This window comes from Barbus barbus, assembly GCF_936440315.1.
Source record: "Barbus barbus genome assembly, chromosome: 16".
Lineage (NCBI taxonomy): Eukaryota > Metazoa > Chordata > Actinopteri > Cypriniformes > Cyprinidae > Barbus > Barbus barbus.
In genome coordinates, this window is record NC_136744.1 from 6976024 (window position 1) to 6993034 (window position 17011).

At 37.2% G+C, this 17011-nt stretch overlaps 1 protein-coding gene across 5 annotated transcripts in view; it reads left to right on the forward strand.

Annotated features, from left to right (window-relative positions):
* Positions 1–17011, forward strand: part of LOC306882824 (E3 ubiquitin-protein ligase parkin-like) — a 119372-nt gene that overhangs the window by 41325 nt on the left and 61036 nt on the right. For 4 of the 5 annotated variants that reach the window (XR_013785298.1, XM_079437748.1, XM_079437747.1 and 1 more), the window contains 2 exons: positions 3226–3445; positions 8256–8374. Coding sequence is in view for 4 of the 5 variants with exons in the window: in XM_079437748.1 (XP_079293874.1) it covers positions 3226–3445; positions 8256–8374 (339 nt within the window). In the remaining variant the exon portion in view is untranslated. Of the gene's footprint in view, positions 1–3225; positions 3458–8255; positions 8375–17011 lie in introns of all 5 variants that reach the window. The other variant, XM_079437746.1, reaches the window with a different exon arrangement.

Sequence of the window (17011 nt, forward strand, 5' to 3'; positions counted from 1 at the left end):
GAAATTGTCATTTCTACAATATGACCAAGTTTTGTGCCACATCCGTTTTTTCAACTTTCAGTTTTAATTCTAAGACAAACTGTCTGCTAATCATGTAGAATTGGTATTCAGTTCACAGTCAAAGCTAATCCGGTGTCACTTTAAGATGAAATATAGATGAATATGTTGTGTCCCGATGCCAGCTATATGGCCATAAATGACCTTGAGAAAGTGTCCAGACTCTCTGGGGCTGCTTATTATTACGGATGAAAGACAAATTGATTGTCTCCGTGCTTTCAGCATTGACATTCAGCCGCTGCGTATCTTTAAAGAGCCAAGTCATTGCTAATGCACAGTGTCCCTGTCTTTAGAATGTCTCAATTGAAAAAGGTCACACGTGTATAAAAATCAAGGCACTTTCTGTTCATCAGGAATACAAGCCCCGCTCTGTCCCTAAAGTAACTGGATTTGAAATTGAAAAAAATAAATAAAAAAAATGCATAAATAAATGTCGGCATCAAGGAGGCTGACAACATCAAATGCACTTGCCGAGGAGATTTTGTTCTTAGGTTATGGCTGATTTTCCCGTCTCTTAGTTTTGTGCTCAGTTTTCATATTGTGTGCGTGTGTGTGTTTTGTTTGGATCAATGCTTTTTCTAAATGTCATAAGTTCACGTCCTGGAAATTGCTTTTTATCTCAGAGTGCATTTGCAGCGTTATTTTTGCCCAAAGCTTTACCCTTTCCTCTGAGAACAGGAGTTATCAGGAAAACTGCCGGCTCCATTAATGTGAATTAGAGGTTATCGCGTGTATAGACTGTAGATGTACTGTTCGAATCAGAAGGGTCATCTCGCTGTTGCGCTGTCGTTTAATATTTTTGTCATACAAATGCAAAGTCAAAAACACACTGCCGTGTAACTAAATTGATATTGACCAGCATATTTGATGTCACAGCAGTCTTTAAAGCATTCATCATGTAACTAATGATCAATGCTAATTCCCATTCCTGCATTTCTCAATAAGGATCTAGCATTGTGTTGCTATGGCCGCTTCGTTTCCCAGCATGCGGCCCATCTTTTTTACAGCCTGTATTAGAAGTCTCATTTATGGCAGGAAAGTGTGATAAGGCTTAGCTGGTGGTTTGCTCACCTGGAGCGAGAGGGTCTTTCTTTAATTAATGCTGTGCCATTGAAAAATCAACCCTCAGTGACTGCTGGGGAAAATGGACAAGATGAGGTTCACATCTTTCATTTTGTCTATGTTGTTTTAGCTAACACCAAGAAATAAATACTTGATTGAGGACGGTTTCGGACAAAAGAACCATTTTCCCTGTCAAAAAGGTTTTCTCTTAAAGGAATGTTTTTGTCTGATTTGCATCAAACGTTCTGCTGTTTTCCGTCTAGAAATGGGTCTCTCAACAAATGGGGAAAAAGCCAGATGGTTAGAGCATTACAGTTTAACAATTGGTGTGTGAATCAACATGATTTTAAGAAAATTGGATAAAATTGTATGAATTAAACAGTATTGCAAACTAAAGGGTAAAAAAGCAGAATATGTCTCTGTATGTTTTTAAAAATAAATATTATTATTTGCATCTTGGCAGATGGGGTCACTATGAACTGTCATTTTATAAAAAATGGTATATTGCAGAAGGTTTTTCATTTTTGGGTGAACTATTACTTTAAATACCACTAAAAGATGAAAAAGCATTGCAATTTTAATGATTGGATTGTGAATTAGCATGATCTAAATAATGAATATAATGTTATGAATTAAAAAAAAAGGATTGTAAAAAGTAAAATAATAATAAAATAAGTGGAGTATGTTTCTTGATAAAGGAGCATGGAATATAGCATACAAGTCATATGGGCAATTTTTATTTTTTTTACATTTAATTTTATTTAGTGCTGTCAAATGATTAATCGTAATTAATCACATTAAAAATAAATGTATATATAAATATGCACACATACAGCATATATTTAGAAAATAGTTCCATGCATTGTATATTTATATTCATATAATTGATATTATATATAAATATTTTAAATATATAAACATATATTTCATAAATATATACATGCATTTGTGTGCGTTTATTTATATATATACATACATAATAAATATACACAGTATACACACATATTATGTAAACACAAACGTTTATTTTGGATGCGATTAATCGCGATTAATCGTTTGACAGCACTAATTTTATTTAATCTTTTTTCTTTTTAACCTTGGCAGATGTGATCTCTATAAACTGCCATTGTATTAAAAACACACCAAGAAAAAAAATGTGTATCGGCTGCATAAGATTTTTCATTTGATTGAACTGTTTCTCTAAATATCCACTTAAAAGATGTAGCAAAAATGATCAAGTTATGAACATTTCCACATCTCTACGCAAAGAGACTAAATTTTTAGTCATATCCAGGAGAGAAATGAAGGAACTATGTTTCTGAAACCAAGCGAATACCTAAGGGAATTATATAGTATTAACGTATGTCTCATATTCTGATATCTCTCTAATATTTCTGCCGTCTTCAAACAATGCTGTTTTTACCTTTTATCTTTCTTTCATTCTCTGTGAGATACAAGCTCTTTGTCGGTGTCTTACAGTGATTGGCATGTTTATTCTCTCTACCTGTTTTTTTTTCTGCGCTTCAATCCTGCGGTGTATGTGCCAGCTTGATTACTTGAATTTGTGAAGGTACTTAGACCACAAAGTTTGATCCTTTCTTTCCTCATGCTTGAGGCAGAAATGAAAGACAACAGGATGAAAAGATCCTCTCATAATGCGCTTTTGAGACTACAGCACCATAGAATTGCTATTCATATCACTGTCGCTGTGGCTGGTCTCAGAAAAACAGGTTTTGAGCACTTCTTATTCTGATACGGGGTTCTTCATTTAGTTTTTCCATTAATAATCACCATCAATTATTAATTGGTTATTATAAGTGAACTAGTCAGAACTATTACAAACTTGATCATCATAAAACCTAATTAACAGGAGGACATCGACCACCTCTTCGTCTAAATTATAATTAATCTACTCAGAATGGAACCCAAATATCAAAGTGTAGATGTTTCTAAAGAACATGAGAAGTGTATAGCAGATATAGTGGTGCATAACGGGGTCACAAACCAAAAGCGATTGAGAATCCCTGAGGTATAGTGGTATTAAACATGGATGAGGCTGTTGTGAAGAGTGTTGGAGTACTATCTGCTTGTCCTCTTCTGTGACAGGGCTGCGATCTCCCTGAGCAGAGCACAGTTCATGTGGTTCTGCCCCCATCCACCTCGAGCCAACACTCTGAGCTGGTCCAGCATCACAGGCCGGGCGGCGGGATGGAGAGCTTGACCCGACTCGACCTCAGTGGCTCCCGTCTGACCAGTGTGTCTGAAGGCCTGGCTGTCATTCTGGAGACAGATGCGTCCAGACAGGGGAACTCCATTGGACACACAGGTACAGCAGCGCGTAGGTCTTTGTGTTGTTGTTTATGTTTCAGTCAGTGTAGAGAAAATGTATTTTATCCAGTGGCAGCTGATGCTTTATCATAGTAAAGAAGCACCAATGTTGCATCTTAATGGAAGAATGATTAGCATTTTTGTTTATCATTTGGTGTCTAAATGCTTCTAAAGATTAAGTAATCAACAGGCTCGTTGAAAACAATGTGCTTCTATCTACTGTACAAAAAATCTATACATACAACTCTGCAGTTTCCAACAGAACAATAGAAAGGTTATCAGTTAATAAAGACTTATTTTTGCATGGTTCCTTGCAGAAGACTAAGGGCCAGTTTTACTAAACAGCGCAAGTTAGCGTGAGAGTGCAATTCCAAAACAGCACAGATGGGCGTGGAAATTTCTGCGGGTGATTTACTGACAACGTGCAAATTAAAGAACAGACACGACATCTCATTTCCATTAATGACCAATGCAATCTACCAAGTGCAGTGAAAATTAGCATAAGGATATTTAAATTAATGCGGAAAAAATCCTCTCCCTTCCACCACACACTCTCTGTTCTCCTAGCAACAAGAAATGCAGCCAAATAATGGCGTTAAATAATGGCGCAAATACCAGTAATTTGACAAGCGCAAACAGTAGTAAATTGCGTTGCACGATTCATTTTAATGAATTCCCATAAATTTTGCGTCTGAAACGGAAACTCCTAGAAATCCATATTCAATAAGGTCAGGTGCAAAAATAACTGTGTCCACGCCTTTTCAGCACTAATTCTTCACTGCACATATTTGGTAAATCCTGACTGTTCTATTTTTTTATTGTGAACAATTTTTTATTTTATTTAAAGGCAAACTGGGAAAGCCGATGCATGCAAACAGAAGCGCTCCATAAAGTCCATGTAGCAATTTCAAATGGATCATCCGATGATCTGCGCTCTTCTGGGTTCTTCAAACAGTTATCAAAACACCTTTAGTTTTATTGTTAGTCGCAGCGAAAGAGACCACCTCGTAATATTTATTATTGCATCTATGAACGTCATCCTTCCGCAAATTAACTTTCTGGATCAAAGCAATGTCAACCTTTTTTCGTCGCAGTAGTTGTAAAAAAAAAAAAACTTGTACGTTTATGGGTGCAATTTAAACCATTGACATTACTACTTATTATATTAATTTCAGTGATTACTATCATACAAATAAGTGAACTGAACGAATGAGAGAAAGTTATACCATTGCAAACTCAAGTCTGCCTTTAAAAAACCCATTAACATAAAAAAAAAAAAAAAAAACACCACATAAAACTTTTATAGACTGGGGTAAAAACCCCCAGGCTGCCACCCTGCCCTGTCTTAATCAGTGACAGTAACATGACAGCCAGTACCATTCTTTATAACACCGCCATTAGCCCTATTATAAAAAAATAATTAAATAAATAAAGAGTATGTATATTTTCCATAATGAGGAAACAAACATAAATAATTGCATCATGTACATTGAAAACTGTACATTAGTGATACCAAGTTTCCTAGCTTACATGAAGAACTGCCAGTAGCCGATTGACACATGATGAGTAAATCAGGAGTAAATCAGAAGTCGAGTCACTCGGTATTATCAAACCCTTATGCCACGTCCATCCCAGGAGAATGAGGACCGGGAATGGAGCTCAGGAACTGACGCGCTTCGTCTGGTGAGTGCATTAGTTTGGTCTCGCCGTGTTTCATGACGATCTTCAGAGTAGCTGGATACTGAAGAAAGGTCTGCAGACCTGCCTCTTTCAATTCCTTTCAAATCCAGAGAAAAAGCTCAACATCGCACCGCCACCCGCTTTCACAGAACCGCGGCGTCTTGCTTCATTCAGAATCAAATTCCTGTCGTTGTAGCATAACAGTTTGAAGAGAAACACTTGCGGTTTGGAGAGATCCGTTCAATCTCAATATTTCTGCCCGCAAGTGATGGGATCCAGATCGGCAGTGATCGTTTCAGAAAGCCGAAAGGGTCATCCTTCTCGGCCCCTTCAGCTAGTCCCAGCAGGCGGAGATTACTGCGTCTGCTGTGGTCTTGTAAATCAGTCACTTGTCGCTCGAGGGCATCCAGACGCACAGTGTGTTCGTTGATCCCCTTTTTCTGCTCTCTCTGTTTCTTGATTAAAAAGTCAATTTTAGAGCATATATTCTGGATTGTAGTCATGCGAGAGGCGAATTCAGTGCGCATTGCTGCTAATTAGCCTTCAAAATGTCCTCAAATCGCTTTATAGTGACCGCCATGTTGTCTTCAATGTCGGCTCGGCCTGCTGCGGTGGCTGATTTAGTTTTCTTCTTAATTGACGAGGATGATGGTGAAAGATAAGGGAGTTTCCGACTGTGTGACATCTCCAGACCAACGACAAACGAAAAAACTACCCCAAATGTAAAAAAAAGAAGACAAACAACAGTAAAAGACGGTAATATATAGCTCAGCTAATGTGCGACTTGGCTCATGAAAGCGTCACGTGATCCCCTGACTGTACTATTTTAACGCCAAAAGACGGGTTGTGCTGGCGCAAGCTGCTAGTGATTCTGGCCCTAAGTTATGACTTCGAAACATTTTTACCATAGTGCAAGATTGATAATCCAATGCATTTTTTACATTTGCGTCACATAATCATCTTTACATGTATGGCTTTTCTCAGATGGTAAGCTTGGTAGCACACCTGGTACTGCATTGAACTTGCGATGCAGAGCGCTCGGGTATGACTCCTGAAAATGTGGCACAGCATGCAAGAATCAACAGGCATGTTTTTTTTCTAATGAGCCTATTTGCTCAAATTCAAATGCTGTCTTTTGTTTGAGTTTGAGTACAATTATTGTTGCAGTTTTATTCACAAATAAAACACAGTAAAAATCTAGTTAAAATAACCCAATGTCCAGTTTTTTACAACATTATTAAAACAGTTGAATTATTTATATATGTGTTTATTGATAAATGTTTTACTAAATTAATAATTTGTAAAAATCTTTTTCATTTATATACAACAATGTAATAATATTACGCACTGTTAAGTCAGAGTTTTGAATTGATTTGATTTAAAGGACAGTTCACGGATATTAAAACCTAACAATTCAAACACCATTTTTGTTGCATGAAACTTTTAAAAATATCTCCATATTAACACACTCAGCGGTATACACACACACATATTTGTGTGTATTTATATATATATATGGATGCTTCTTGTGCTGTCTTAAAGCAATTGCCACAGACTCTCTTCCTATATGATGCTTTCAGTCCCACCAAACTATAATTCCTTTGTATTGCATATCCTTTCATTTACATTAGTTTGTGCACAGCTAAGGCTTTGGTGACCTCCTTTTCAGCAGTAATATGTAGCTCTCAGAGAGAGTGTTTGAATGTTTTTGTAAGCGCACAGGTTGGTGAAGTGGATGCTGTCATTTGCCACAATGGCAGCTCTTTTACAAGCTGTCCTCTGCCCGCCCTTCCCTTTTCAGCCTCACTCTGGGTAGCGGCCCATTCGGCTTCTTAGTCCAATCACGCCACCTCTTTTATCCGGCCCTTCTTCCTGTAAAAGCATTAGCATAATGGAGGAATCTTACAGAAATCATAAATAATAGGGTGCCTGTCTTATAAAACCCACTCCGCTCGATTTATTGTCAGTTGTGTCAAGGTATCGTGTACCTCCTCGGTGCCCCATGCTTTTAGCTCTAATGAGAATGCTGCTCCCGGGTGTGTGCATGTGTGTGCATGAGTGATTTAAACTAGGATGGGACAGACTGATAGGACAAGTCCTCTCTAAACTAAATCATATGCCAGGAAGATGTCTGGATCGTCTTTTCTGGCTAATTGGATCGTGGGCTCTTTGTCCTGGGACCGTGGTGGCTTGCTGAAGCACGGCTGCACCTTGTTCTTATCCTCTACTCAGCGCTCTAACCAACCCACTTGCGTCCCATTCAAAACACTCCACAGCTGTAAACTAAAAGAGGACAAGAAGCAAGGGAAATGAAACAAAAGAAAACAAATAAACGCCAGCTGAATTTCAGTTGCTCAGTTGGTCCCTTTCATGCATTCTTAAATAAAGGAATGCACTGGATATATTGAAGTGTCATTTCTGCCACCAAACAGAAATAAAAAAGGTGTTTTTGTCTAAACTGGTTTCCCAAACAATCCTATTGTCTACCATTGTTTGGACAAACAGGTAATCTCGCAATCTTTTTTCACCATCAATTTTCCAATGGCGGGTCAGTTAAGAAAATGTATCAGCCATAAATACGTCTTAGCAAGAAACTGTGTTATGCATTATTTTTATTAAAATGTATATTTTTGTCCCTGTGCATATTCTCTAGCATATTAGTGACAGATAGTGCAGGTCGTGTGTCACTCACAGATGAGACAGTCTCCATTTCTCCATAAAATGCCACCTGTTACAAAATATGAAAGTACATAGGGATTTTGACCCCTTATATTTTCATTTTTGGTAGCTTAATGTGAGGAATATTTCACATAAGTTACCACACTTACCACTGCAGTAAAAAATAGAACATTTAGACATTAGTTCACGTCAGTAGACAGTATTTGATTTAAATATCTCACATTGCTCACTCTATTTCATGGGTAAGTCATGTAAACCATGTGCTATATTGCAGATCTTAATAAACTTGCTGACCAGTTTTTATATGCTCAATGACACCAACCAACAAATGACTTACTGTGTACTGGGATAGGAGTAACTGTGATGGGACAGCGTTTGAACACTGAAAAAAAAAAATCACACTTGGTGTTAATGCATGGTTTTTATGATGTTTATGGTTGTTTTTACAGAAGCTAAAGCCCACAGCAGTTTCTATGTGTTCTGTAAGACGGTCTGCAAGGCCATTCAGCCTGGAAAACTACGTGTTCGCTGCAGAGACTGTAAACAAGGCACTCTTACTCTCAGCAGGGTACGTATATGTACACACAGTATATGCTTCTGTTATTGCTCTAACACCTAGTCCTAACTATCTACTTTGCATAGAAACTTACTTCTTAATTCAAAGATGCCAATTTAGTAGTGTCTTTTTTGTTTGGCATACAGAACACATTTAGATACAATTAATATACAGAAGTTGATATCACTTTTATTTTCACCTTTATTTAAACTCTTAAAAATACAGTTTCTTTTTTGGCTTATGTGGTTCCATGAAGAACCTTTAACACCCATTTAACCTTTTTTTTATTTCACAAAAAAAGTTATTTTGAGGAAAAAGGTTATTTAGATTATTAAAACGGTCCTTACAGTGAGAAAATAATGTTCTTTTGGGGAACTTGTGAACTTGTGTATATAGAACTGGCCTTAAAGGGATAGTTCACCCAAAAATGATAATTACCCAATGATTTACTCACCCTCAAGCCATCCTAGGAGCCCTGCTGTCTTGTGAACATGCGTACGACAGTTAGCCTATCCCTTGAAGGTAATCAACAGTAAAGTATTTTCATATTGAAGAATTTGGGATAATGTGACACTCCCTTGTGACACTCTCATTTCCCCTTTCTTTATTATGGATAATTGTTCCAGAATACAATCCTTGCAACTCTGGTCAAATCACTCATTTTAGCTGTGGTGGGTTTTTCTAATGCAGCCTCATGCTCCAGCCACAGAAACCGCATCACTGAATGATGACTGTTGGGGAAAAGCCTGCTTATTATTGCTGTTCTTTAGTCCATACTCATAAGCACTTTGAGACAAAATAAAAACCCTAACCAGAAACATTTGCTCTGTTGCCCCAAGTCTCATAACTAACAAACAGTGACACTTCTTAGCCTGAAGTATGAATACAGAACAGCACAAACCCACGTCTCGCTGCCCCCACACGGCTGTCATAAGCCCCATCCCTCCGTAGTTCCGCCCATGGCCTGTTTTATCTTTCGGTCCGTATGGACTTTCTGTCCCAGCGCGTGGGCAGCATTCCCACCTCTCCGCATTCTGCCACTGTTTGGGAAGGCTGACTGACACGTCGCTAAGCTGCACCTGCCTTTTCTTTCCGCTCGCGGTGGTGTTCGGCGCTGAGAATCTGTTTGTCCACTGTCTCGGTGCCAGTGCCGCCCCATTCCTTTGCCAATCTTGTGATGCATCTGGCTCTTAACATCCTCGGGCTTGAAATGGGTTCCAGTTCTTCTCATCTAACTCTCTCCAGAGAACTTTCTCCAAATATGCTGAGGAGAAGAAGACGGCAAAGTTTACGCACTCGCTGTCAGAGCACTTCATTTGGAGACCTTTGGAGATATTGGACTTGGCAGCACTTTCAATCAAATACATTCAACTCCATCAGCAACTCCTAGCTTGAACATCCAGCTTTGGCTTCTAACAGATTTGTGTGCATGATATAGACACTTTTACACCAGGATCTTCAAAACCTACATCACTGAATTAGGCCTTTAGGGGGAAAATCTGCTTATTATTGCTGTTATGAGTTTCATTGTGCTTTGAACATTAGTAGAAAATAACCTTGTCTTACATTTCTCCAGAACACAATTATGAGAAATACAGTTTTGACTACAATGCTGGCATTATAAATATCTCAATGTGCCCTAAGGCTTTAATTAGAAGTTTTAATTATAATGTTCGGGGGATGTTCCATTGTAATGAAACCCCCAGCCCCATAGATATTACATTACAGGCTTAGCATTTCAGATTTAATATTTGTCGTACATTGTGTATCAAGTTGAGCTATTCAGTTGTTTTTTTCCCTAAAGTTCGCCTAAAAATGGAAATGATTTAACTGTTTATTCACCTCATATTGTTATAATTCTTCGTTGCATTTTTTTCTGTGCACACAAAAGAAGACTTTTTGAAGAAAGTGCACTGTCCTTCTTTTAAATGATATCTGTTGGCAAGATCCGACAAGGACTATCAAAACCAGAAAGGCTGTAAAAGTATCCATATGACTTGTGACACACGTGTGATGAGCAGGTTGAAATATAAAAATTAGGGCTGTCATTTTAACACTTTAACTTAATTAATTAGTTATGAAAAAATGACGTGATTCAAATATTTTAATGCAGTTAACGCACCGGCCCTGTCCCCAAACCTGTACATCATCTTACATTTCATACAGTTGACTGTTGACAAATATGATACAGGACAGCAACTCCATAAATGCAGTTATGCCCTAAAATTCAAGATATTGGGGCAAGAAATGGTCCTGTATGAGTTTTTGTCTCATATTTATATCACACGACCAGCGAGAGCAATATCACATGATTGCTGATTTTGTCCCAAATATAACAAGTGCAAATGTGATTTTATACAACAGTTCAGTAGATAAGAAGTTAATATTGTTATATTTTAAACACATTGTCTGTTTTTGCTCAGTTTTGCCAACACAAAAAGGACCTATAAAGCCATAGCAGAATTGTTGTGCGTCTCCGAGCAACACTGTGTTTAGTTTCTTGATATATCCACGTTTTGAACGAATCGGGTGAATCAGTGATTCAGAAGCCCATTCATAAAGTGAGCCATTTTAGTTTCTTATTTAGAGAATTATTTAAAAATAAAGGGGAAAAACTTTTTAAAAAACTTTAAAGGGATAGTTCACCCCAAAAAAATTAATTATGTCATCATTTAGGCTACTTAAACCTGAATGACTTACTTTCTTTTGTGGAAGATAAAAGAAGGTATTTTGAAGACAGCTGTTTTGGTTACCAATGACTTCCATTGCATGAACGAAAAAAAACAAAAAAACAAAACGGAGATGTTTCTCAAAGTATCATCACATCATGTAATTAATTAGATTCAAATTTTTAATCGACTGACAGTCCTAATAAAAATGTATTGCGTTATTCACTGAGAAGCACAAAAACAAAGGAAAAGGCGTGTTATTCAAAGTCTAAAGCAATAGTGAAGTCAAAAGAATACGTGGAGCCAAGGGTAGACAGTAACAAGGTTTTTTTGTCCTGTGCCTTTGTGCTCATTTATGCGCTCATGGGCGTGCTAGTCTGAAAACGAGGTGTGTTCAGGCGCATTGTTGGCATGTTTCTATTTTGAGGCATCTGAAATAGACTGCGCCATTGACCAACTAAAACCTGGTCTAAAGTCAGTGGCGCAATATTTTTTGTTGTTTAGAGAGAGCGTTAGTAAAATGTGCCTTTAGGCGGGTCCACAATGCGCATACACTCTGTTTATCACACACACAGGGACACGCAGCAGCACACAAACATGCCAAATATTAAAAATTAAAGGATTACAATGTAAAATATTATTATTCTGTAGGCTACATAAATATAAAAATGCCTACATGTCACAGTGGATAATCATTGCATGTATCAGAATTAGGCTATCTATTTGTGCGCGCACAAGCAGCTCCGTTTCCTCTCTAGAGACGCGTTCAGTCTTTTGCGCTTGTCTTGTAAATAGCGAATTCGCCATGGCACGAGCACAACTGGCTCTTAAAGGAAATGGGAGATGAGACTCTGATTGGTTTATTGCAGGTAGGGGTGGGCGATATGGAAAAAATATCATATCACGATTTTTTTTAGAAATATTCACAATTTTATCACGATTCTTTGTCATGTTGGTTTTACTATTTTGGTTTTACAAGTTGTCTGAGCATTACAGCCAAACTAGAAAGACAAAGCCTTTCAAGGTAACAAAAAAAAAAGACATGGCAGATATTTAGGTCAAAGGGAGCGAAGATAAAAATCTGTGTCATTATTTTATCTTTCTTATTAAAAAATAAGAACAAATATACACATTAAAAATACACATAATATACAAATAAAACAAACAGTGCTTTATTTTCAGGTACAATAGGTGTATTTAGCAGAGCATTCAATGAAATTGAATGAATGAACAAATATAAAAATAAAACACTAGATAGACTGATTCCTAAAGCAACTGTATTAAAGTTTTTCAGTCAAAAATAGGGAGTGATTTTTCTCTTTGCGTTTTGTTAACGTTAAATGAATAGTTCCCCCAAAAATAAATATTCTGTCATCTGTCTGTCAATTCTGTCATAATGTTGTATTTTTATACCATCATTTACTCAAAAGTTGTGTTAAACCTGAACGAGTTTCTTTCTTCTGCTGAACATAAATGCTATTTTGAAGAAGGTGGAAAACCAAACAGTTGCTGGTCCTCAGTGACTTCCATAGGATTTTTCTTTCCTATCAAAGTCAATGTAGACCAGCAACTGATTGGTTACCCTCATTCTTCAAAATATCTTATTTTGGGTTCAGCACAAGAAATTAATAGTGGTTTGGGACAACATGTGAGTAAATAATGACAGAAATTAAATTTTAGGGTGAACTATCCCTTTAATGACAGTCAACAGCATGTTTAGTACTGTCCCTTTAAGAGCTGCACGCATCTAATATACAGGCACGCATCCGTTTCTCTCTTAACTATTTACTTTCATTTTCGAGATAACCAACTGAGTCTGTATGTAAACCTTGTGTGTTTTTACAGTATTAGCGCAAAGATAACTTAGTTGTGCGCACGTCAGACCAGCGCGCAAATTAAACATTTAACCAGCAAGGCTTGTATGCAAATAATGTACTTTTGCGATCGCGAATAAGTGCAGTGTCCTGTCAGAGTAACTCTACTGCTGTATGTCGTGTTGTACAGTATATTGATACGGCGTCGCCAGAACTGTATTTGACATAATGTGCGCTGTTGTACGATACTACGATATTTCTTCAAAAGCAGATCGTGGAGACATTTTTATCGTCCACGATCAAAAATCGTCATATTGCACACCTCTAATTGCAGGTTATGCCCAAAACACACCTATTACTCATTAAGAGAATAGGAACAACCCTTTTAGACCATGCATCAACTAGGTCGCTTAGATCGTTAAATAGGGTCCTATTTCTTAAAAACATGTCATTCATCATCATCCTCTCCAAGATGTGATGGCGGTGTCCATTTCACGAACGAGCTGATCTTTTTGGCTCTTAATGCATGGCTTTTCCTTCTGGAGCATCAATGAGCGTTTGAACCTTCTGTATTAGTTGCATACGAGTCCCTCAGTTGTCCTCAGTGTGGAAAGATGGATCTCAAAATCATACAGTCATTGTTGGAAAGGGTTCAAATACACAAAAATGCTGGAAAACCAAAGAATTTGTGGGACCTGAAAGATTGTTCTGAAGAACAGCAGGCAGTTTAACTGTTCAGGACAAACAAGGGACTCATGAACAACTATCACTAAACAAAAAAAAAAACACAGCTTTGGATCGTTCAGGTAACAACACAGTATTAAGAATCAAGTGTATGTAAACTTTTGAACGGGGGTCAATTTTATAGATTCAACCATTATTTTCTCTTGTGGACTACATGTAAACATCTTTTATGTGAAATATCTTATTCAGGTGAGTACTAAATAAACAATAACATGCATTTTGTATGATCCCTCTTATTTTGTTAAAATAATTAACATTTTGCAGATTCTGAAAGGTGTAAAGTTTTGACTTCAACTGTATATATTACAAAACAAACGTTAATCGATCGTACTTTTTACTCGTAAGACTTAAGTACATTAAAAATCAAATAAAGCCTCTATAAATGGCAGAAGACAAATAGAATTTATGGAAAGATTTTTTTCTCCTCTCTGAATGTCAGAATATGAAACTGTGTCTCTCTTCCATTTTGTTTAGATTTTTTTCAGTGGCACAGCCCACATAATGATACCTTATGTGAATTATCTGGAAATCATTGGCTGCGCTTCGAAAGGTCAGCGGCAAACAGGGTTAGCTTTGAGCATCGCATTACAACGCTTCACCTGCTTGCAACACGGTGCCAGGGGTAATGCTGTGGCTTCACGCTTCGCTCCACACAGTTCAATACACTGCGAAAGAATGACACAAATCACAGTAAAAGGCCTTTAGAGTTGGGATTAATGGCTATTTATTACTTGTTAGTAGTGTTTTGTACTTTGAGAAGCAATAACATTTTCTATGGGGTTTGGGTCATGTCTAAACAGTGTGATTTTTGCAGTTTTATAGCAAATTAAATAGGCAAATCAATGTATAAAATACACAAGTAAATAAGTTATTGTAGTTATTGATAAACTTGCACTATAAATTTAAATGTTTGGGAATGTTTTTGAAAGAAGTGTTTTATGGTTAGTAAGGCTGCATTCATCTGCATCAAAAATACAGTAAAAACGGCAATACTGTCAAATATTACTTAGATTCAAAATAACTATTTTGCATGTTAATATATATATAAAAATAATAATAAAATAAAATAAAAATATGGCAAAGCTTAATTTACATCATCGTTACTCCAATATTCAGTGTCACATGGTCCATATTATTATTATAATTATTTGTATTAGTATTACTGAAATGTGAAAACGTGTGGAAGTAATTTATTTATTTATTATTTATTTATTTTTCAGGATTTTTTGATGAATAGAAAGTTTCATAATTTATTTGAAATATAACTTTTTTGTAACATTATAAATGCATATTATTAATATTTGATCCTGGACCACAAAACCAGGCATAAGGGTCAATAAAAAAAAAAAAAAAAAAAAAAATAAATAATTAATTTAAAAATTCTTAAAGCTGAATAAATAATCTTTCCATTGATGTATGGTTTGTTAGGATATAGGACAATATTTGGCCGAAATACAACTATTTGAAAATCTGGAATCTGAGGGTGCAAAAAAATTTAAAATCGAGAAAATCGCCTTTAAAGTTGTTCAAATGAAGTTGTTAGCAGTGCATATTACGAATCGAAAATTAAGTTTTGATATATTTACAGTAGGACATTTACTAAATATCTTAATGGAACATGATCTTTACTTAAAATCCTAATGATTTTTGGCATAAAAGAAAAATAGATAATTTTGACCCATACAATGGCTGTTGCAACAATTATACTTTATGACTGGTTTTGTGGTCCAGGGTCACATATATATTACTAATATAGTTAATCAGACTTATCTTGCAACAAAAATGTGGGATGTTTCCCATAGGATATAAATGCTTTGAAAGTGTATTGAATTAATTGTGCCTATAGTGTAACTGCAGTTTATATTTTCACCAAAGATGGTTTCTTATCTAAGCAGAGATTGATGTCACTGTGATTACTACTCTGTTCCCTCCATGTGTTCAAACACAGAGTATTTGCTGTGTGTGCTTCAGCCCTGTTTTCTCTGGATGTGCGCCATGTTTGTTTTCATTGACTTCAAACGTCTATAATTGAGTGCGGTGAACGCGAGCGCACTCGACCAATCAGGTGCTTTGAGTTGGGTCGGTGTGTATCAGATGGGTCTCTGCTGGATACAGGAAGTAGAATCCTCACATCTGGCTCACAGACACAGCCCTGTTTGTTTAACAGTAATGTAATTAAGGCTTTGTGGGACTGCGATGTTGATTCTCCTCCATGGAGAAAAAAGAAACGTCCTGAGAGGGTGGGGAGGTGAGACTGATGTGAACAATGCGGGAGGAGTGTTGTTGAATAATTCATCGCCGCTTTTCTCATTAATCATTTACACTTGCAGCAGCGCGTGCATGTGCTAGCGTGTGTTTGTTTTGAGCTGACGCGCCGGGGGTCTATGTGACCTTTCCTTCCTGTCTCTAAGCAGGTGTCTTCGTGTAATCTCTGGGCTCCTCCACCACAGCATGGCGGTTTCATCCCTCCGCCCTCCCTTCCCTTCAACCCCCCTCCTGCTCCCCCTGTGGGCGAGTAATGATTTTCTTAACCTTTTCTCTTGCTTATTAAGGGCCCTGTCAGAATGTTGAAATGCTTATGCTAATCAGGCACGGTCGGAGTCAGGCGGGGGGTGGGGGGACATTGTCCCAAAACAATTATGGATGGAGAGAGTGTCTTAATCTGGCAGAAGGACAAGGAAGAGTGTGTGACGGAGGTGGCAGGTAGAGAAAGAGGACTGTGTGATGCTGGTGATTTTTAAAGCGATAGTCCACTCTGAAATGAAAAACTATAATTATTTACTCTTTCATTTCGTTTCAAACCTGCATTTATGTTTTTCAGAAGATTTTTATGAAAAGAAAACTCTTTACACAACTCTTTGCACATTATGACTAATATTCTCCAGAAGGTCGTTTTGAGAGACATGAGAGTAAGTAAATAATAAATGTTTTATTTTATTTTCTTCTTTTGGTGAACTACTCCTTTAAGACTAGGGGTGGAACGGTTTGCGGGAAAAAATCGAACCGTACGGTTCTCCACACACGGTTCGGCACGCACTAGGATGCGCATTCTGGCTTCCCAGTACATTACAACATCAGCGATTTAAAAAAAAAAAAAAAAAAGAGTGGACAAACCATTCACTGCGAGTTCAATGCGAGTGCCGTATGCTGGAATATGAGCATTTATTCTGTCATCACCTGGGTGCTCATAGCGCACGCACTGGTGAGACCTGAACAGCACACGTTGATATCTGTTTAAACTAAACTCATGCAAGCTTTGCCAGTTTAAACATTTAAGAGCCAGAGGATGCGAGCTCGCGCGCGCAGTGAGAAGATTTGTGCGTGCGCTTATCCGAAACTTCTCTTAATATTAATCAAACAGCAACAACAAAGAAATCACTCACTGCTCTTGATTGAATCGCTTTTGTAACTTTAATAAAGAT